Consider the following 23,367-nt stretch of genomic DNA (forward strand, 5'->3'; position numbering starts at 1 on the left):
TAAACCAAAACATTGTTTTCTGGGTTTGTAACTTTTTTTTCCCTCTAGGACGAGACATGAAGTGGGGTCTGCAGCATATGTGTATCTTGGGAATACGTACTGATATGCTGAACACTGAACAGACATTTCCTACTTAATATTTAAAAAATCTTTATGGTCAATATTTCTTTACCACATGATATTATGAAGTCTTTCCCTAATGATTTACTTCCAAAATAAACATTTCTACTGCCTCATTTTAAATGTTGGACAATGACTAAGAAGATAGCACAAATTGATTTCTGTCTGTACTGTGGGGGGCAGGTGTCCTTTTGAGTCATGGACTGCAGAAACATGCTCTGTATCATCAGCTTCATATTGGGGTGAGACCCGAGTGACATATGTATCCCATCTTTTATCTCTCCTTGTGCAATATGTAAGGAGTTGAAGTGCTCCAACAGGTCACCAATCCAAGCAGCCAGGAAACTAGAATGGCAGTAATACCCCAAAAAGCATACCGGTTACAGAGCTGTTCTATGTGTTGTGGGTTTTTGAAAGTTATGATTCTTGACTTTGAAAAACTCATTTAGTGCCTGCCTTCATTTGTAGCATCTTAAATGCCTTTAACAATCTGTCTTGCCTTAAAACAGCTCACACTTCTCTTTGATTTGGAGAAGAACAGTTAGTCTAGTGCAAGGAGTTTAGAAAACCATCTTGATTTTGAGTGATAGAGCCTTAGCTGCTGTACGTCTGGTATTTGAAAGCATCAGGTGTTATCTACCTGCCAGTCAAAAGCCATTTGAACAGCAAGCAAATATTAAGATACTCCAAGTTCTGCTATCAGTTCCTCTAGGGAACTCTGAAATAACTCCTGTGGTTTTAATGGATTTGCATGTGTCTAACTGAGACTAAAATATGGCTAAGTCACCACACATCTACCTAAGCAGATAGATCTTGCAGGAGTTGTGAGAATTACATTGTCTTTTCCAGTGTCACAGCTGTGAATGGTTTCATGGAACCCTATCTAATATGTCAATGTTAAATTTGTTTCATTTTTTGTCTCCTTTTTAAATTTTTTATTTTACCTGTCAAACATAAATTTAGGTCCAGCTGGTGCAGAATGTCAGTGCCCCTCTGAAGGTCGCTGGTATTTAGCTAATAATAACAAGCACTGTATTGTGGATAATGGTACCAGGTGCGATACTGGTTTCTTCACATGTCTTAACGGGCAGTGTATCTCTGAGCGATGGAAATGCGACAATGACAATGATTGTGGTGATGGCAGTGATGAGTTGGAAAGTGTGTGTGGTAAGCATTTAAAATAACTACATGAGAAAGTAATGCATACTCTATCTTGCCTTTACTGTATTCTCTATCACTTTTATGCCTTTATGATCATGGATCTTATGGTTGTAGTTTGGAAATGATCCCTTGCTTGCTCACAGACTTGAGGTCTGAATGGCTGCTGATTTGCTCTAGAATCCAAAAGCATTTATAGGATTGACTTTTTATCATGTATAGCCAATTTCTACTTTGTTTAATTCAAATATGTATTTTACTTTTCATGCAGTCCGTTTTGCAGCTGTGTTTGCCCTGGCAGGTAAAAATATTGTGATTTCACTTGTTACTTTGTCAGAGAACTCAGATTACATTTTATCCATGTATATTATTTTATTTTTTTTTATTTGCTGCAGCTTTCCATACTTGTCAGCCAACAGCTTTTACCTGTGGTAATGGGCGATGTGTACCCTATCATTACCGCTGTGATCACTACAATGACTGTGGAGATAACAGTGATGAGGCTGGCTGCTTGTTCCGAACTTGTGACTCCCACACAGAATTTACTTGCAATAATGGAAGGTGTATATCTCTTCAGTATGTCTGCAATGGAGTAAACAACTGTTACGATAATGGCACATCAGATGAGAGAAATTGCCGTAAGTTTATCCCAATCACCTGTTTGAGTCTGACTCTTTAGACCAAAGAAGAGGCAAATGTGTTTGTGTGTGAAGAATTATGATAAAAGCAGCTAAGAGGATAAAAGATTTCTTTATTTACAGTACAGATTCTGCTTTACGTTATTGGAAGCAAACAGAATTGTTAAAAGATATTCTGGAGTACCCCAAGATGTTATGTAATAACTATCACTTTAAATAGTCTGCCTTGATGCAACAAATCCTTATGCAGTGCTTAATGTAACATCTTATGAGCAGTTCCATGGACTTGAAAAAGATTATTTCAGAAGAATTGGTTGCAGGGCTTATATTTTTGCCATATTAGCCTGGAGCTTGACGATGGGTTTTTACTTTGTGTCATGCTATATTAATTATACTAGATTTAATCATCAGGAATGTAAATTGTGACTTATACAAACACAATTTATATTTATTCTGTTTAAAATTATATGCCTTATAGCTCTCAAAAAGTTATCAGTTATTTTTGCTTTCCTTAAGATATAAACTGTGATTAGTTCAATCTTGACTAATATTGTAGTTACTGAAACTGATCATGCCTTTGCACTAAGATTGCATTCTTCAGTGGAAAATTTATATCTGGAGTTAGAGAAATAAAAAATTTATTTAGAGAATATTTTTTTACATATTTATATGTACACTGATTTTTATTTTTTTTTTTTGGGGGGAACATATTGCCTGTGACAATTTTCTTATTCTCAGTGAAATCTGAGTATTTGAAATTCATGGTCTATTTGTCATTTGTAGTTAGTCTGGTTCATACAGTAGCAGCTGGTTGCAAATGCAGGCATTACATTCCATCACCTCCAAGTATTGGCATGTGTTTCTTTGATAGTGATTTTGTCAGGATTTTTGTCAATAAAAGCAATTATCTAATTGTTTCCATGTAGCAGGAGCAGTAGGAGTGCACTTTAGCAAGTGAGTGTCATGGGAATTTTTTTAACAATATTCTGTATCTTGCAATGAATAGAGCATAATAGTATGAAAAAAAGCTCTAAAGAATTTTGTCATTTCTCCCCCCCCCCCTTAAAGCGGAGCGCACTTGCCAGTCCGGTTTTACAAAATGTCAAAGCACAAATATTTGCATTCCTCGAACATATTTGTGTGATGGTGATAACGACTGTGGAGATATGAGTGATGAGAGCCCTACTCACTGTGGTAAGTTAATAGGCCCTTGGTTACTTTTCTTGTACTTCAGTAATTTATTCCACTGCTCTTTACCTTTGACATAACTCCAACTGTTCTCAAAACATCTACTCCTGTAATACTGAAGATTTATAAGGTAAATGTATTGTATTATTATCTCTCAACTATCTAAATCATGCCTTTATCTAATAAAAAAAGATCATAATTTATTCCAGTATTTTTATACATCATTTGAGGGATCATTCCTTTTGCTAATTCTGCTCTGTATCCTTCATGGTTTTACAAGGTAATTGTCCCTTAAGTATTACAGCGAGTTGGCCTTTTCTGGAACTTTAACATTAGAATATTTTTTCTTCTAATCAAATGAAATTGTATACAGTCTCAAATGTAATCAGTTATGCATGCTTTAGCACATGATTCGTTGTTCATTGTAGCTTCCAGTTAGTGTATAAAAGTGTCTAGTTTTCAAGCAGCCTTAATTACAAACCATCTTATCTTTGCTAGTACAGACATTTGTATTAGGTAGTACTTTTCCCATATAATTTTTTTTGTATCAGTTTATAAACCATAATGGATATTTTTTTTTTAATGTTGCCTCAGCAGATTGTTTTTGCCAACACTAGTTTTCCTGGAGGTACCTGCCTTCAATTAACTATGCTACAAATTTTCTAAAATATGAGTTCAATTTTTCTAGCCATAATGTGGCTACTTTTATCTAAGGAGCCCTATGTGTCAAAAATATGTGGCTATATATAGAGACATAGCGAGTCTTCTGCTGCTCATGAAAGGTGTGCTTTGTCCCTTCTACTGTTTATGTCCCAGCAGCACTGCTGAATTATTTGAATTGAGAAGTGGTGAAGGAAAAGAAAGAGAGAAAGGGAGAATGGGAGATGAAAGAAGCCCCAAGAGGTTAATGAGCAATGTGTTAATTGCCTTTGATTCCATCATTAAAGGCACATAGAAGAGCAAGTTAAAAGGCCAGACTGGGTCCTTTTTGGTATCTTGAAAACATCAGAGGGTACAGGAACGTATCAGTAACTACTGAAGAAATTATCAAAACCCACTATACAAGCCAGGATCAAGGGGCTCAGCCAAAGTGCAGAACGAGTGTTTACAGCGTGCTTTAGGTGGAACTATTCAGAGTTACCATTTGTTCTTCACTGCCTTTAAGAAAAGGTTCCTACCTACAAGTGAAGAAAAATCAGTGGAAGAACAAGGAAAGCATTATCTACCAGGAGATATTACTTCCTTACTGCACATTTTGATTCTTTGTAGAGCATGGAGTCTGCTACTGCCTGGTTTGGTCACTGGAGAAGTTAGTATATCAGACTGTGGTCATTTTCTTGTGCACAAATCTCCAAGTATAAACATAGAATGCATTTACGGTTGCTGCATGCAATCCAACTCTCAGGGCAAATTCTCTCTACTTATTAGCTGATATGTATACCCAAGGAGAGAATTAAGCCCATTTTTTTGCATACATCAGGCTAGTTTGTTCAATGAACTCTGCAGGTAGGCTGTGAAAAGACATCCTTCCTAGCATAATTTTTTCTCTTTCTTTTTTGGGGTCTGTTATATATTTGCATAACATTGACTCAAAAGCAACTTAAAACAAGTTGGAAAGGTAACAGAAATAAATCATATGTGTTTTTTCTTGCAGTCTCACTGACTTGCACAAATAGTGAATTTCGTTGTACATCGGGGCGTTGTATTCCTGCTCATTGGTACTGTGATCAAGGAATAGACTGTGCTGATGGCTCTGATGAACCTGCCTCTTGTGGTAAGTTTACACTCAGAAGATATAACATGATGGGTTATGGGAAATCAATAGTTTCTCTTGTAGGCAGCAGCCTGAATCTAAACTAGGTGGAAAATAAGTATCTTCTGAGAGTCATTCACTGACTTTAAATAATGTGGGTCACTGAATAATTAAAATCTTAAATACTTAAAACTGTGTATGGAATATGAAGACTTTTAATTGTCACAATTGATTGCTCTTAATGTAATTATTTTTAATGTATAACCTCCTGTCTTTATAAGACTGTGATGGTGGTGAATCAAGTGACAAAAAGTGGCAAGTATTTTTATACTGTTTTGGATGTAAAAGCAGATGTTATGCTATACAGGAATTGTGCATGCAATATTGCATTTGGGCAAAAAAGGAATGTGGGTTGCAGAGCAACATTGTTGACACGGCATGAAGTAGAGTATTATAGTATTACAATAAGCAAATCCCCTATGTACAATAGAAACTGATAGTAATAAGCAGAGGAGAGGGGGATAAAGATGAAAAGTAATTTCCAGGGAGCAAGAGGAGGGGCTAACTGAAGTCACTGGAGTTTATATTACAACAGTCATTATTCTCACTGTAAAAGTTAGCATAACAAGGCAGAAGAAATTCTTCTATGATTTAAGCAGGGCTGGTATTTCACTTTGCACATTGCTGGAGTTGCACCTTTAGTTTAAGAAAATGTCTTGCATTTATACCTTTTATATTTGTGTGTGTATATATACACACACACACATATATATATATATACACATACATACCTTAACTGTCTTAACGCTTAAGCTTCTATCTTACGTTTCACTGTCAAAAGATTCTCCCTAAAATAGCTTTCTTAGTAGATTTTCATGGCAGTGCAGGTTAGTTTAATGAGCAGAGTGACTGTGTTTGTTTTTAAGTGCCCCAAATGCGGACTTGTTCAAGTGACCAGTTCAGATGTGACGATGGAAGATGTATCCCAGCAACATGGATCTGTGATGGTGATAATGACTGTGGGGATATGAGTGATGAGGATCAAAGACATAATTGTGGTAGGTGTTTAATGCAGTAGATACTGTACTTTGTTTGTTTGTCTTGTAGGCATTTTATAGAAAACAACCAATTGCTAAACTCCTACCCTCTGCCAATTTTTCTATCCGTAAAGGTGCAGATTAAGCATGAGATAAACTCTTACTGTACCTTCATTTTCATTATATTGAATTAAAATTGAATATTTTACTGGTAAAAGAAGTATTTTTTCTGATTTTGTAATTACTCTTATTTGTTGAGTTCAAGTGGAGATATAATTAACCTGGGTTGTTTGTATGATTTGTGCAGCAATAGCAGCTTCAGTGGAGATACTCCCTGACTGTCACACACACTGTTTTGTGCATATTAATAACCACATGGTTTTGGCCTAATTTCTTCAAAAATTAGTCAGCAAGATAAGCATGGCTGTTTAGAGGGTGAAAAAGGGAGTAAGGTTCACCAAGCCTGGTCCTGCTCCTTGAGTCTTTTAATAGTAGCTGGATACACTTGCAGTCCTTGCCCTTTTTAGCTGCAATGGTGCTCCCTCTGTTTTCTCCCTGGAGCATGGAATGCCTTGAAGAAAGCAGAGGATAGAGATACTAGGCTTAATACCTGTTCAGCTCCCAGGAAATCTGGCCAGACACGTGAAGAGCTTATGCCGAGAATCCAACAAGCTCCAGAGTTCTGTACATACCAGCATTGCCTAAGGAATCCTAAAGTTCTTTGGCTCCCAGTCAGTCTCCATGAAGAGCAATGCTCAGTGAAACTTAGTGGGAATGCATATGAGTTTTGTATATGAGAGGGTACAGTGGTATCTGTCTCTGCACATGCAGCACAGCATGGCTTTATTGTGGATTACGGGAGGATATCCAGGCTGCGTGTGTGTGTGGCAGGGGAGGGTGTTTCATACACAGAGTATAACGTGGTGTATCAGCGAACATGTTTTTCTTTCAGCAAATCGCAACTGTACAGCAGCAGAGTTCACATGCGCCAACAATCGACCCCCACTCAGGAGGTGCATTCCTCGGGCATGGATCTGTGATGGTGACGCTGACTGCAGTGATGCATTTGATGAACACCAGAACTGCACAAGAAGATCTTGCACAGAAAATGAGTTTACTTGTAGTAATGGCTTGTGCATACGAAACACTTACAGGTTTGTAACTACCTGAATCGTTGCAGAAATTCTCAAAATTTGCTTAAAGTGAAGGAGCTAATTCAGTCTTTTTTTTCACGCTATTTAGTTGTTACGTAGATCTGCGTATTGCAATGAAACTGTTTATCTGCTCTGCATTCAAGCATTAGTTTTCATTTGAAAATGCTCTGGAATTTTCTATTTTAATATTCCCAGTGCTCACCATTAGCATTTAATCCTTTTTATTGCGCCTAGTAACGTCTCCTGGGGTGATTCTGTTCAACTTGTAATAGAAATGGGGAATACATGCAGGACTGGCAGGGTCAGACCCTATATAATATTAGCCTGGTTTCTGAAAGTGTCTTCCATTGGAGCCAATAATATCTGACCTTCTTTGGAGATTGGGAGAGTATGTTTATCCATCTGCCCTAGAGATGGTGATTCTCTTCTTATATTTGAAAAGAAGTGTTCATTCTTCTTCAGGTGTGACAGGCGGAATGACTGTGGTGATAGCAGTGATGAAAGGGGTTGCATTTATGAACCATGTCAACAGCACCAGTTTACTTGTCAGAATGGGCGCTGCATTTCCAAGGCCTATGTCTGTGATGGCGATAACGACTGTGGTGATGAATCTGATGAGCTGGAACATCTCTGTAGAACACCAGAACCAACCTGCTCTCCCCATCATTTTAAATGTGACAATGGAAACTGCATTGAAATGGTTAAAGTCTGCAATCGGTTGGATGATTGCTTAGATAATAGCGATGAAAAAGGATGTGGTATGTGTAGATCTATTTGTACTGTCATAATTGAAAATGCTTAGGCAGCTTTAAAAAAATGAACTCAAGAGAATTGCTTTGATTAGTCATATCTATTCTATGTTTGTTTCTCAGAAGGATTATAAGAAATGTATATATCTATTTTTTTGTTTTAATTAAATCATACTTATCATATACCATTTTAACAAACCATGAAAATTAGCTAATTATATAAACTAAATATAGTTTATACATTGTTATATATTGCTCTTACATTTCCAAAATACACCACTCAAAAGTGTGTATTTTTCACTTGGTGTGTTTGGTGACAGACCTCAAAGGTGCTAGAATAATTTTAGATTAGATTAGATTATTTTTCTTGCTCCTTTATTACAGTAGCCTAGATCAATATTCAGTGTTTTCAGGGTGTAGCAGGGGAGAGAGGTGGAGAAAGGATGTTGGAAAATGACTGTACTACTTGCTCTGCTAGCTAGTTCCTTGAATAGAACTCCTTTCCTTCCCCAGGTATAAATGAATGCAGTGACCCTTCAATCAGTGGATGTGATCATGACTGTACAGACACACAGACAAGTTTCTACTGTTCTTGTCATCCTGGATACAAACTTATGTCTGATAAACGGACTTGTGATGATATTGATGAGTGCAATGAAACTCCATCAGTATGTAGCCAGATTTGTGAGAACACAGCTGGCTCCTACATCTGTAAGTGTGCCCCAGGCTATATCCGGGAGCCTGATGGAAAAAGTTGCCGGCAAAATAGTAATATCTCCCCATACCTTATTTTTAGCAACCGTTACTATCTGAGAAATCTCACAGCAGATGGTCAGTCTTACTCTCTCATTTTGCAAGGACTGAGAAATGTGGTGGCACTGGACTTTGACAGGGTGGAAAAGAGGTTGTACTGGATTGATGTGGGGAGGAAGGTCATTGAACGAATGTTCCTAAATGGAACAAATAAGGAGGCAGTGATAAGTGATGATGTACCCAACGGGGAAGGTATCGCTGTTGACTGGGTTGGCAGGTAAGAAAATATGTTTTTTGTCTTTCTGGGCTACTAAGGAAATGATGTGTGAGGGAGTTTATCTTGGGATTTTTCTCCCACTTCATATGGAATTCCCAATGAGTGCTGAAATAGTTTTGGATTGTGGATGCAGCGTTACACAACTGCTCTGGAATTGCTTATCAGCATCTAATACATTACATAACGCTTTCCTTTAATTGTTCTCATATCTAGTATACTGAGGTTATATCAGAGTTGGTTTCTCATCAATAATGAAGCAGTGCATATGACCCTTGGAAAAACTTGTTAGGAAACCATTAATAAACGGACTAGGCAAGCAGGCAGGTGGGATGTTACATGTGGCTATGGGGTAGGGGTTCTGAGCTTATGCATTTTATTTCTTTGCTAGCAGTTGTTGAGGTTGGGATGCAGGCTTCACTCTATGCATAAACAATATGTCAGAACAGATAACTAGATTCCAATAAAGTAATAATAAACATTAATGAAATTTAGCTCCTGTACCAATGCGAAAAGCACATTTCTTTTGCTCTTGAAAAATGCATCTTTAACTGACACTCAATCAATGTGATCCACATTGTTTGCTGTAAGGAGGGCAGTGTAAGGGTGAGGTAATTGGAAAACACGTTGCATTGTGGTGATTTTTTGAATTATATACTGTGTGTCAAAAAGTAGTCTGATTTACTCCCACAGAAACTCTGTCCTTATGTGGTGCCCTTTCTGACAATGTTCTTGGCTGTGTTTCATTAAGTTTTGCTTTCTGAGTGCAGTATTAGTATGAAAATTTTAAATATCATGGATCAGACTGAAAAATAATGAGAATTGTTCAAAAAGTCACATTTGGAACTTCTGAGAGTGTTTATATGAATATAATAGTTTTTATTTTTAAACCACTTTCTCTCTAAACCTAATGATAATTAATGTTGCCAGCAGTCTTAAATGCTTTATGATTCATGGAGAGGTGAGGAAAGAAAAGCCCAATTTTAGCTGAAGTGTTCCTACTGTTCCATTACTAATACAGTTACTGAATTATTTCAGCTACCTTTAGTTATGTCCTCAGTCAATTTTTGTTTAGGTGTTTCAAACGACAATACAATGGTTGATAAGTTTTTCTGCTCATTTTCAGTACAGGGGGAGGACTGGAGGATGCCATGAGGTGCAGATTGGGGAAGACTACCTTCTATTCCCTAGTGGGAATGGTACTGCTGAGGGTGGTTTAGACAGAAGCTGTATCTGTCAAGCTATTTCTGGAACGACCCCGTGAATGCTGGAGCTGACCAGCTGTGCAGACAATTTCAAAGTAGCCTGCTGTAGTTCTAATTAAATTAAACGCTTTGTTTTGTTGCAGGCTTTTAAAAATCATTGCTTCAGCTTGCATGTTTTCTTTGATTACAGCTGTGTATAATTCCTAGGCAAAGTAATAGAAGCATTAGAAATTTCTAGGTGAAGTTTAAATTGGACTATGGAACTGCTTAGGAATTTTCAAAGGAGAACCTGGCAACTATTCTACTTGTTTGATGAGAGCAGAGGTGGCAGTGTGGTGATTCTCTCCAGTACTTTACAGCCCTGGTCACAATCCATTGCACTGCACGTCTTTTCCTGCTCCTCTTCACTGGCCATTGTTGGTAGGAGAGGAAGGGAAGAGAAGGGGAGGTTAGGAATTTTTAGGCAAATGGCATATTATTACTCAATTGGGCAACTGAAAGTTTGAATTTGGCACCAATGACTGTGGATGCCAGAACAGCAGGAGTGAAAAAGGCAGTCTGGAGCATGGTGTAGAAGAGATGTCAGTATGGTATGTGTATTCTTCCTTTACAGTGGATGTATTACTTCTAGGAGTAAAAAACCTGTGAAATTTAAGATGCTGTGAAGCAAAATAAATTAAAAAACAGCAAATAAGAGTAAATAAATTAACTCTAAAATTTCAGAAAATTGTACTGGGTGGATGCCTACAAAGATTGTCTCTATGTCTCTGAACTTGATGGAAGATTCCGGAAAAAACTGGTGGATCAGTGTGTAGATGCCAACAACACTTTCTGCTTTCAGTACCCCAGAGCAATTGTGGTTCATCCAAAATATGGGTATGACATTTCAAGAGTGCTTTTCCTTTCTTTTCTGAATAGTCTTGCACTGTCTCTGAAAATTTGAAATAAATTTTGGCTGTCTACACTCAGATTTGCATGGCATTAGATTTCAGTTGTGGCTTAGGAAAAATAGTATCTTATCTTTTTTAGGTATTTATGCAGGCTGTCAGATATCATTGAAAGTGGAATTTGGACAAGGAAGTTTTGGTTGCCAGGGTAAAAAGGTTGATGGACATCTGTGTGGTTTGTTAGATGGTGGGGCTGCCAGTTGCATTCTTTGAAGATACTTGTGATCACACAATTGGCTGCTGTAGCAGTTAAAGCAACAAATTAACAGTTTTCTGCTTTAGTTCTGTTGCAGGAAACACTGTGTTTGAGGTGTGGTTTCTAATACTTACTTCAGCATATTTTTACAACAATCCTAACTATAAGTATTTATTTGGACAGGCAAATCTACTGGACAGACTGGGCAGATCGAGCCTATATTGGACGAGCAGGCATGGATGGCAAGGAGAAGACAGTAATTATCTCTACAAAGTTAGAGTGGCCCAATGGACTCACCATAGATTACACCAATGACAAGCTGTACTGGGCAGATGCCCATCTAAATTACATTGAGTAAGTACACAGAAATTAATAAAACAACTGAATAATTGCTTATGTTGGATTGCAGTGGAAACATTTATAGGTGCTGTAAGCATCCGTATGTACCCACTGGCTCTATAGGAAACCAGAGGCAGAAAGTCTGGAGTAGCAGGTGATATGAATCACTAGATGACACAGTAGCCTAGTTCATATCTTTGCTGGAAGTGGTCCAAAAATTATAGTGAAAAGATTCACAGTCTGTACTTGAATATGCAACTTCTCTGTACCTAAGCGTACAACCTGAACCAAAGCAAACTGAATATAAAATCACTGTTTTTTTCCTGATTCTCTTGTTTCTGCCTATAGATAGGTGTTGAGCTGTAACTAAACTAGTTGAATGCTAATAAAATGGTATACAAATCGTTAGAGTATCTTTGAACATTTGTCCATAGGTACAACATGGAATTTCTTGTTAGCACATGGGATTCTTTTGTTAATCAAGAAAAATCTATTAATTGCTTCTAGTGTTAGAAAATTTCCACTTTTAAATATCAGTAAAAGTGAGTAACTAGCATTCTGGTTCCTGTCAAGGTACTGAAATACTCAAAAAGCATTTCTCTGTATTTATATTAGTATATGTATTTTTATTAATATTGACATGTACATTTAGGTTTATATTTACTTCTATTCTTCTTTACAGTAATTCTTCCAGCAGCCTTTTTAAAAATGTGTGTATTATTTATATGTATGTTTCTCTGTCTTGCTTTCTCTCTTGTATTTCATAATTTCTCCCTATAGCAAGGTGATAGTAAAAATACAAGATCTTATTGAAGATATCTCATCAGAGGAGGCTTTAAATCAGAGACATGTAAAATCTAGGAATATGAGGCCTATTATTGTCTTGAGTGTTCCATTATTAGCAGTCGGAGTGATACAGGCAAGCTAGTCTCCTATGTGACAAAAATAACTTGCTGTAAGGCAGAAAATGTGCAAAATTTAATTGGACTAGCTGATATGCTTCTGTGGGAAGGCTTTACATTTCGGTGGCTATTCCTCTGTTCCATTTATTTGCCTAAAATAACCTGGCTTACTTTCCTGCTTATCTTAAAATGAATTCCCTGAGGACGGTGCTCTATCAGCAGGGACTAAAGAATCTTCAGTTCCACATGGTATGAACCTGGTCACCAATAATGAAGTACCATAAGCATGTATAATTAAAATCTGAGGATGTGTTAGTATTTATCTGAATGTTTCACACATTTTTCTTTGTGTAGATACTCTGACCTGGATGGACATCATCGTCACGTGGTATATGATGGCACTTTACCTCATCCGTTTGCAATAACAATTTTTGAAGACACAATATATTGGACTGACTGGAACACAAGAACAGTTGAAAAGGGAAATAAATATGATGGATCAGACAGGACTGTTCTTGTGAACACCACACACAGGCCATTTGACATCCATGTTTACCATCCGTACAGACAGCCATTTGGTGAGAAAACAGAATTAGTTTTGCATTTAGAGGGTCAGCTGTTATCTGGAAACTAATTGTAAAGGGTCTTAAGTGCACTCAGCTTTTAGCTTTGCTGAGGTGAATAAAATGCACAGAGTAAATGTAGTCCTCTACTTCATGCTTATAAATTGTCATTTTGAATAGCAATGACTGGAAATGCATGCTTTTAAATTAGTTTCTAAAACGTCATGGCTTAATAGCGTACATTTCCTGTATGTGAAATCATATATATTTCTTTCATTAAGTGCCTAGTTATCTAGGTCTTCTTTTTCAACGTATTACATCTTTTAATACAGTATTGGAGGACTTTATTGTAAATTGAGACCTTTGTGTCCTGGGATTTGCAAAGTATGGTAATATTTATTCTCTGTTTTACCAGTTAATAATCCTTGTGGCACCAACAATGGTGGTTGTTCCCATCTTTGTCTAATAAAAGCTGGTGGTCAGGGTTATTCCTGTGAATGTCCCGATAACTTCATGATAGTACAGTTTGGCAATACAGCTCACTGCCTTCCAATGTGCTCTAGCACCCAGTTTCTCTGTGCAGACACTGAGAGGTAAGTCCACTGCTGACGATCTTTTTTTCAATGTCTTTTTAAGGATGTGTTTTACAGTTTAGTCTCTTTCAAAGGGCATGAAATTAGGGTTTTCTTCTGCACTCACTATGAATTTGTGGTGTGCTTACAAAGACAAAGCCAGACAGTCTTCGATTTTGGAAAAATACTTCTAGACTCATTGTTTAAATAGTATTTTTTTTTACTTCCTGTTGTATGACATCGCTAATGTAGCAAAGTTTGGGTTGTTAGAAACATGTACCTCCCAGAAAACATTTCCAGTTGAGTCCACGAACCTGGAACCTTCTCTTTATTTTTTGTACATCTTTTACAATGTACCTGTTTCTGCCAAATATATGCTGTCAGTGGCCCAGGAAAGCCATTTAGCTGATGTAGGGGCATATTTCTGACCCTTTTCTTGAGACAACAGGAGTGGAGGGAGAGGAATGGTGATATAAGAGCTACTGTGCTGATATTGTATCACTCTGTGTGGCAGATGTTCTTATTGGGTGGCCTTTTGAAGCAATGTTACATTGATAATCTCTAGTGAAATTCTTGTGGTAAAGTTCAGGTGAATTATTAAAATGTTACCTCATTAAAAATCCAGTTGAAGATTGATTTAAAAAGGATGAGAGATGGTTACCATAAATATACATAAAAATTAAATCCTCCTTGATTTGCTGTGAACTTTCTTCTAGAGGCCCACCAATATAATCTGTTCTGGTGACAGTATTGTGGCATATATTGTTAGCATTTGACATATGAAGTGGAAGACATGACATTCAAGATGTCTTGAAAGTCTCAATAAATAACACTGAGGCAAAACTGTCTTATGTGCTGTAAAAAGATGGTTGTGTAATGACTGTATATCTGTAGAGACACTTCCTAAACAAAGAAAACACTGTTTTCTCTTTGTAGGTGTATTCCTATCTGGTGGAAATGTGATGGACAGAGGGACTGTCGAGATGGCTCCGATGAGCCCCCTACCTGTCCGCACCGATACTGTCCGGTTGGTCAGTTTCAGTGTAATGATGGGAACTGCACAAGTCCACATTTCCTGTGTAATACCCAGCCAGATTGCCATGACAGATCAGATGAAGATCCTGTACTTTGTGGTATGTTGCAACTAATAAATTCAGGTGTTTTGCAGGACAAAACATATAAACTATATATACATTTCAGAATCATTATCATTTTTTTGCAGATGAAGAAGTGAGGTAGACAGATGCAGTCTTTTCTAGTCTTGCACCTGCTACAGCAATTCACCTCAGTGCAAAAGCAGGGTAGAGGAGAGCAAAAATGTACTATATCAAAATTTAACATTTTCTACACCTTTGGGACAGATTTGAACTAGTGTAAATTACAATCTGAGGTATAAAATACTAGAATCAGGACACACTTTGTTTTGTTCTCAGTAAAGTAAACTGAGTATGAGGAACTTAAGGCCTTCCTAATGCCCAGGTCAGTCTACCACGTATGTTCATTTTCTTTGTATTCTAGAGCTTTATGTAATGGGACAAAATTATTTCACCCTCTGCATTGCACAAAATCCAGTGATGTGAGATTTTTTTTTTTTTTTTGAGAGCTGTTTGTGATAGCAGTACTTTAGAAATGTAGCCTAATTATGCTTGTGGAATAATGTTGCTTCCTTAAAAACCTGTTTTATTCCTCATACTTCTATCTAATTTTAAAAATCACATCCTTAGTTCTCTTTTTGTAAATAATGTAGTTCTGGTAGTTGCAAGCTTAGTAATACAAAGGGGAGGTGGTGGTGGGGAGAGCACTGTGGTTGTATAATTGGTAGTTTCACTGCCTTCCATTAGAAAAAGGTTTCTAATAGTGACAGAATTAAATAGAATGTCAGTTTTACCTGAGTTTCAACTACCTAATCTCTTAAGTGTGGCACAAGGGAATATTAAATAAGTAGAAATGTGGCAGCTGCATAATTTGTCACCAGTTTTAATATATACCAGGTACAATAAAAGTCAGTTTAGGTCTACATAATTCCTTCTGCTCATCACCTTGTGCATGGGAATAGAATCCTTTAGTCTAGAAAATGTATGGAAATTATACTGTTTCCCCTTGAACATTTTGGCAGTATATGTAAACAAGCAGTAAGGTATGTCCAGCGAGACATTCATAGTCTGGAAGAAGAGATCAGTGTTGGCTCCTGTTTTCATAGGCCTTCAGAGCTCCCCCAGTTTGCCAGCACTGCTGACATCAGCTTCCAGTGCTTTGCCCTTTTGGAACAGAGGCTGTACATTTATAGGTTGTGAAGCTGATATTAGCATGGTCTTCTACTAAGTTTTCTGGCATGTTCATTCATAGTCAGAGGAACAGGCTCATCAGGCAATATACATCTAAGTTGGTAGCATGGCAAGAGCCACAATGTCACTTAGCTCCTCTACAAAGTGGCTGGGAGCCCCTGCCTCAATCATGTTTGACTGTTGGATTTACTTCCCTTTGCTATAGGAGAAGATACTATTTGTCTTGCTCCTAGAAAAGTGTAGAGCCTTAGTGAGCTTGTCTGAAGATGCATGTAGGAAATGTGCCATGTGACGTTAGAAATCTGTACCTTAGCTGGACAAGTAAACTCAAAGTTTTAAATTTTTACTGACTTTGTTTTTAACTTTTGCTGTAGACATAACTGCTTAAGTTTCAGTATCCTAACAACATTTTGTATTGTTTCAGCTAATCACCAGTGTGAAACTCATCAGTGGCAGTGTGCCAATAAACGATGTATCCCAGAAGCCTGGCAGTGTGACAGAGAGGATGACTGTGGTGACAACTCAGATGAAGATAGTACTCACTGTGCCAGTAGAACCTGTCCTCCAGGCCAATTTAAATGTGATAATGGCCATTGCATCCCACAGTCCTGGAAATGTGATGTGGATGATGATTGTGGTGATAACTCTGATGAGCCATTCCACGAATGCAGTAAGCACACAGCTGTAGTAAGCTACCTATATTGTAGTGCACCAAAACCAGGAAACTACATTACTTAATTTTCCTGGTTGAAAATTTATTGGAAAGGAATGTTTTCTGCAAGCAAATTGCAGTCATGCAGTAAAGAGTGTTAGAAAACATAGAGGCTATGAGATAATTTGCTACTTATACTTGAAGGGGAGAAAGCTTAATTATGCTGGCCAGATTACCAAGAACTGGCAACATCTCACTCTGGCTTGCTTGATGCTTACAGCATCCTCTGCTTGGACCCTAACAACACTTTGTGAGATATGCACATACATTGCCTGTGTGGAAACAGTGAATGAGAGTTCACCAATTTTTACCTTGTTCCACTTTGGAGTATGACATATGTCACACTTTCTACAAAAACAAAGTAAAGTTTCATTTCTTGAAGCTAACATGATTTGGAACCAAGCTTACAAGGAGAACAAATGCAGAGCACAGTCTAGACTATGTTTAACAGCAGGATTTTCCCATGTGCTGCAGCACATGACTCACCGGCGTGTGGAAGAACTTGTGGCCAAATTTTGCCATCTGAGGACAAGCTGCCTCCTCTGGCTTCCAGTTTTGGGACTTCTGTTACCAGCTCTAAAAACTTCAGGGAAAAGTACACCGAATGTCATTTGAACCTTTCATGGGTTTGTAGCGCATGCAGAATACAAGCAGCATAGATTGGAAAAAATAGTAAAACCAGATACATTTAATGCTTGGTATTTTACAACACTAAAGTTAGCAGAGAGCTCTTTTTAGTAAAAATAATTGACTATAAATAGTAACAGATTTTGAAAGGCAGAATAGCAAGGAGGACAGTTCAATGGCTAAGTTACACTAACTTTGACAACTGCCTCTTTCAGTGGGCCCGGCCTATCGGTGTGACAATCATACACAATTCAGCTGTAGAACCAACTACCGTTGCATACCACTGTGGGCAGTGTGCAATGGGAATGATGACTGCAGAGACAACAGTGATGAACAAGGCTGTGGTATGTTTGGCAAAGAAGGACATTTCAACATAACTTTGTACCTAAACCATTTCTCCAATTAACAAATGCCTTGATTTTCTGAAGTCTTCAGAAATAATGTACCTGGGCATATTTTGTTTGATAACAGTTAATTACCCTGCTGGCTATTTGTCTTCAGGAAAAATTCTGTGTGCAGCAATTCATTGTGCAGCTCACATATTTATGAGCTCTGAAGATTTATTTTGACTGATATGTCATCAAATGAAACAGGAAATACTTCTACTTAAGCTGAACTCTTTTAGCCAATTAAAATTGTCAGTGTGTTATACATTTTAGTTAATTTACCTCCTATGCTGGTGAAACCATTGGTATGGGAAGTATGATGATGCTTTCCCAGACCCTCATATTTGTGTTGAAAACTCTCATGCACTTAAAAGCTTAGAGGACAATGGATAACTATATTAGAACCAGAAAAGACTTGAAACTGTAACACACCATGAGATCAAGATGTTCTTCTTTGACAATACTAAGTTTACCTCTTTGTGTTTCCATCTCAGTTTTATGTAATTATTTCAACTGTTTCTTAATTAATTCACTATTACTTGGCCCAGTTTGAGGCAAAAACATCTTTACTTCCACTATCTTGTGTGCATTCTGTCTTAATGAAAGACTCTGCTAATGTGTACTGTTACATTGGCAAACTGTCTACACTGCAGAGGAGATGACTTGCAGTCCTTTTGGAGATTTCCGTTGTGACAACCATCGATGTATCCCACTGCGCTGGAAGTGTGATGGAGATAATGACTGTGGAGATAACTCTGATGAGCACAAATGCAGTGAGTTCTTTTTTGGCTGTCATGGTATAGTCCATCTTTTGACTTAACTGTTGTTCGATTTCTTATGACAATGGGACAGACAGCTCTGAACTGCAACCATTCCATTGTTTTACTCTACAGCCTGTCTTTTCTTTGCTGAAATACCATGGTGATGTCACAATGAAACATTTTGGGTACATAAAAACACTGATAAATCCGTCATCACAATAAGACAAATTGTTTCCCACTAAGTGACATTTGAATTCTGCCCTGTGTACAAATTTAGTACATCCTTAAACAAGGAGAGTGGATCTTTTTTCTTCTGATTTGAAATAAAAATTACTGTATAATTCTGTGATGAAATAAAATACACAATGAATTTCCTTCTTTCTATTTTAAGAGGGATATAAAATGTTTAACATAATTGAAGTGTATGGGCAAAGGGGAGAGAGGATGTTGTTTTAACATAATTTTGGTTTAAGGGTTATGCCACATTATCTGCCCATATTAATCTTGTCTGGTTTAATGAGACAGCTGTGAATGTTTAAATCTACATCTGGGGAACCTTTCGTTTTTGTATGTTCATTTTAAATGAAGGTCCTCGTGAATGCACAGAAAGTGAATACCGTTGTGACAATTTGCGCTGCATACCTTCCCGGTGGATCTGTGATCATGATGATGACTGTGAAGACAATTCAGATGAACGTGACTGTGGTTTGTATTTTCTGGATGCTACCTCTTACATGTTCACACTTTCGTTTCTGATGTGATTAGTTATTCTGCAAAATGATCTTTTATGGGAAGCATCTTTAATGAAGTAATGTTGACCTGATCAGTCATTCCATCAAAAGTAGAGGGTACCACGGTTTTAATGGTCTGGGATTTTGCAGTCTTTTTAGGATGATGTTCTCAAAAAGTAAACACTTTATCTGGATTTGAACAAGAAGACATTTCAACAGTTAATTCTGAATCTTTTCAGAGCTGAGGACCTGCCACCCAGGTTATTTCCAGTGTGATAGTGGGCACTGTGTTGCAGAGCGCTTCAGATGTGATGGAAACGCAGACTGCCTTGATTTCTCCGATGAAGCAACTTGTCGTGAGTTTCAAGTTTTGCAGTTGGTGCTCATTGAGCTCACTTCCACAAAGATTTGCACTTTCTCGCTCTTTAAGTGAGATGATTCCTTAGAGGTACAGAATTCTGCAATACTTGGTGATATCAGTAAAAATTCAGGATAAGTATAATATTCTGAATCTACTTTTTAATAAAACAGTGAGTCGTCATCTCTTATACTGATTGTAAACACATTCCTAATGCCAGGAAATTTGTGTTTACAAGGTCCAGGAAAAGATACACATGTGATTGAATTAAATTTTTTTTACTATCCCATGGACACTGCAATATCCACTATTTCAACTGTAGTGTATTCTAACAAGGTTCTGTAATGGAATTGTTTTTTATAACGCTCAAAGGTGTGTATAGTTTCCTAAAGCATCAGTGAAGCCAAGAAAATAAGATACTTTTCTGTTTCTGTCTTCCTTCTGTGTATTGATTTACTGTGAAAACATGCCTGTACACTATAGTTTATGTGGAGCTGCAGCTCCAGCTGTTACCCAGAAAGTATTGTTCCCGGTTGGAATGAAAATAGCACCTCTGTGCTCTCTGTGCTGACTGACATTGGCTTTTTAGGTGATATTGAAGCATTGGTTCTGACTTACACGTTCAAATGATTTCAGGTTTCAGTACGCAGGAGAATTACTGTCTCTTCAAGTTGGTATCAGGGCAGTTCTGTACGCCTTCCTATGTACTTAATTTTAAAAGATGTGCTTTAAGTATGAAGGGGAATCTGAACAGTAGGACCATAATTCTTCTGACAGTAGCCACATCCTGGAATGTGCCTTGCAACAGTTAATCTCTCAGAACTCAAGTTACATAACATTTGGCTATTCTTGGAGGAAAAAGTGTATGAGAAGCCATTGAAAGGGCAATGATATAGTTCATTTATGTAGGTTAAAGAGTCATATTTTTGGTTTCTCTTTGCTCTAGTTCAGTTTTTTCCACAGTTTTTAGGGGAGTATTTTTTTACTATACCAACGTGAGTCCTTTTGTAATTAGTTATCTTAGATACTTTTTCAGCTATTCACATTTGGTGCCTATGACATTATTTGCCTTTATTACTGAACTAGATTTTTCAGTAACATATTCAAGTAGTAGTTGTTAAATTAATGACATTTTATTTTCAGAAGTTTCTAGGAGTAATTTATGTTGTTTTATTATTCATTCAAACCTGACTTAATTAGGTTAGAGCTACCAAGAAGTCCTCAGACCTTGCAGTCTGTTGTTGTTGGAGATCTTTGCAGTGCCTCATACTTTATCTCCTACTATGGAGAGAAGGGTATTGAAAAAATAATGTAGGGTAGGGCTGCATAATTTTCAGGAAAGCCTACAATTTCCATTGTAAATGAAAATGTCATAATACTTTACTTTTCTTCAGCAACACGGTATCCTAATGGTACATACTGTCCGCCCATGCTGTTTGAATGTAAAAACCATGTCTGTATCCAGCCATACTGGAAATGTGATGGTGACAATGACTGTGGAGATGACTCTGATGAAGAACTTCACCTTTGCTGTAAGAGAGAAAAATTATATTAAAATGAACAATATGCATAATAAAATATCTAATTAAAATTTAGAAAACAATCAGAAAATAAATTTTAAATATTTTATTTTCACTGGAGATTCTCACAGACAATTCAGGATGAATGCTGAGAATTTTGCTTCATATGCAAGTTCACTTCATCCTCCTACAGTATGTTTCTCACTGCTTTGCAGATGTTTGTATATGTAGTTGTAAAAGTAGGGAGAAACATATCAAAGAGAGAAGGACACTATTTCACATTTTCAAGTTGGTTATCTAAAATCAGAGCATCAGTTTGCAATTAAAGGTTAATACAGATAAACATATATTCTCCAAGGTGCTGAGCTTTTAAGGTTATCAGTATAGTCAGGACATCTTTGTAAATATGGTTGAGGAGTCCTGACTTCAGCTCCAAAAATGAATTGTTTGAAGTACTACTTAAATTTTTGTCAGTTGTGCACTATAGAGCCACTTAAATAGCATGATGGTTTTTCAATCAGTTTACTTCATAAACAAATCTAGAAACCTCAGTGTTAAATGTAGTCATAGGATATGCCTTTGGCCAAAGATGATGCACTGTCTTCTGACAAAAAATGTCTAATATCCTAACATAAATCGCCAAAATGTGAGGAAAATATTCTTTCGGGTCTGAATGCTTCCACACTTTTTAAAATATGGGAAACCAGATAAATGTTACCAGATAAAAGCGATAGGGATAATTTGCGACTCAATGGCATGAGGTATCAAAGTGTAACTGTCTTGGTCTCTGTGATTTCAGTGGACATTGCTTGTGATTCTCCGTTCCGTTTCCGATGTGAAAACAACCGCTGTATATATAGTCATGAGCTGTGCAACCACGAGGATGACTGTGGAGATGGAAGTGATGAGAAAGAGGAACACTGTATGTTTACACCAAACTGAGCAGCAAATTCAGTAACTGTGATGTGCTTAATGTTTAATTATGCCAAAGGACTATAGAAATGTCAGAATGAAACATAAATTGTCAAAACTAGAGCTCAGTATGAAATAATTTGAACCATGATTATTGGTACTACGTATTTACAGCTCTCCATACAAGTAGCAAAAGTCAGCAAACCTTTGTCTGAAAAGTACAGAGCATGATTTTCAAAACAATATTGTATTTTATGAGGAGCAGCAGCTAACTTATGTCAACTTATTATGAACTCCACTTAAAATAGAAAAGAAGAAAGAGTTTGACTGTATCATAAAATGAGGATGAGATGAATAGCTGGGACTTTTAAAATGGAGAAACGGGTAGTTTGTATTTTTGACACTGTTATGCACATAGTAACAGTGTTGATATTTAGGCCCAAATCCTGCAAAAGCTCTTTTAATATTCAGTATGTTTTTGCTCTCAGATATCTTATGTAGTTCTCATTGACTATGTTGATTTTTCTATTACCAAGTTTAATAATACCTTTTTGTTGCTTAATGATATTATTTACTAGCTTTATTGTACAATATTCTTAAAGCTGGTAGTTTACTAATATCCTGATAGTCTCTTGAAGTCTGCAGTAGATGTATGAAGTATGTCATTAAAGGATAGTAATAGATTTGGACTATTAAAAAGAAAGTTCAATCAACTATTAACAAGAATAATTTACCTTCTCTCTTTATAAAATGGAGGGGCTTCTTTCAGTTCATGGGGATGTGACTAGAAGTCATGAGGCCCCGCTTATAGTTCTAGATTTACTACGGACTTCCAAAGTCACTCTAGTTGTTATTTTACCAGATTGCATCAGCTTCCTCATTAACAGTGTAGAATAATGCTGTGTGTTGCTACTGTGTAGCTGAAACTGTGACAGAGGGGTGTACCTCTTCTCAACTGTAGGTAGAGAACCAACCCCAAGACCTTGTACAACTGAAGAATTCAAGTGCAGTAATGGAAATTGCATTCCTCTACATTATGTTTGTGACAATTACGACGACTGTGGAGACCATTTTGATGAAATGGGCTGCAGTAAGTAATATTAATAGAATACAAAAGTACAATGCTATTGAAATAAAAATGTCTAAAATGTTTCTTCTTGAATAGCATACTAAGAAGTATTGATTTTTTAATTAGCCTGTGCTAGGATCATCCAGTTAGACATGACAATATTTTCTGTTTTCCTTCTTTTGGGGTATTTAAAAGATGTGTAGATGTGACACATAAGGACGTGGTTTAGTGGGATTTGGCAATGTTAGTTTTATGGTAGGATTCAATGATCTTAAAGATCTTTTCCAACCTAAATGATTCTATGAAATTCAGTGCTCTGAACAGTCCTTTTTAGGCTTAGAGTGCACATCACAAAAAAGGGTTTCATCATGGTTTTGATCTTGTTTTGAAATGGGTTACATTATGGAGGCAAGAACATCTGGACATTTACTTTATAATTGCAATAGGCCAACCTATGA

At 37.0% G+C, this 23,367-nt stretch overlaps 1 protein-coding gene across 1 annotated transcript in view; it reads left to right on the top strand.

Moving 5' to 3' along the window:
- Positions 1-23,367, top strand: part of LRP2 (LDL receptor related protein 2) — a 146,496-nt gene that overhangs the window by 100,859 nt on the left and 22,270 nt on the right. The window contains 21 exon segments of the mRNA XM_080398878.1: positions 1,084-1,287; positions 1,674-1,916; positions 2,985-3,110; positions 4,759-4,878; positions 5,784-5,915; positions 6,847-7,048; positions 7,511-7,806; positions 8,311-8,827; positions 10,753-10,905; positions 11,356-11,526; positions 12,768-12,991; positions 13,392-13,569; positions 14,485-14,681; positions 16,258-16,503; positions 17,388-17,516; positions 18,212-18,331; positions 18,908-19,024; positions 19,290-19,406; positions 20,803-20,940; positions 21,728-21,850; positions 22,802-22,930. Coding sequence (XP_080255004.1) covers positions 1,084-1,287; positions 1,674-1,916; positions 2,985-3,110; positions 4,759-4,878; positions 5,784-5,915; positions 6,847-7,048; positions 7,511-7,806; positions 8,311-8,827; positions 10,753-10,905; positions 11,356-11,526; positions 12,768-12,991; positions 13,392-13,569; positions 14,485-14,681; positions 16,258-16,503; positions 17,388-17,516; positions 18,212-18,331; positions 18,908-19,024; positions 19,290-19,406; positions 20,803-20,940; positions 21,728-21,850; positions 22,802-22,930 — 3,882 coding nt within the window.

The sequence above is a fragment of the Falco punctatus genome, assembly GCF_963210335.1.
Source record: "Falco punctatus genome assembly, chromosome: 8".
In the NCBI taxonomy this organism is placed as follows: Eukaryota; Metazoa; Chordata; class Aves; order Falconiformes; family Falconidae; genus Falco; species Falco punctatus.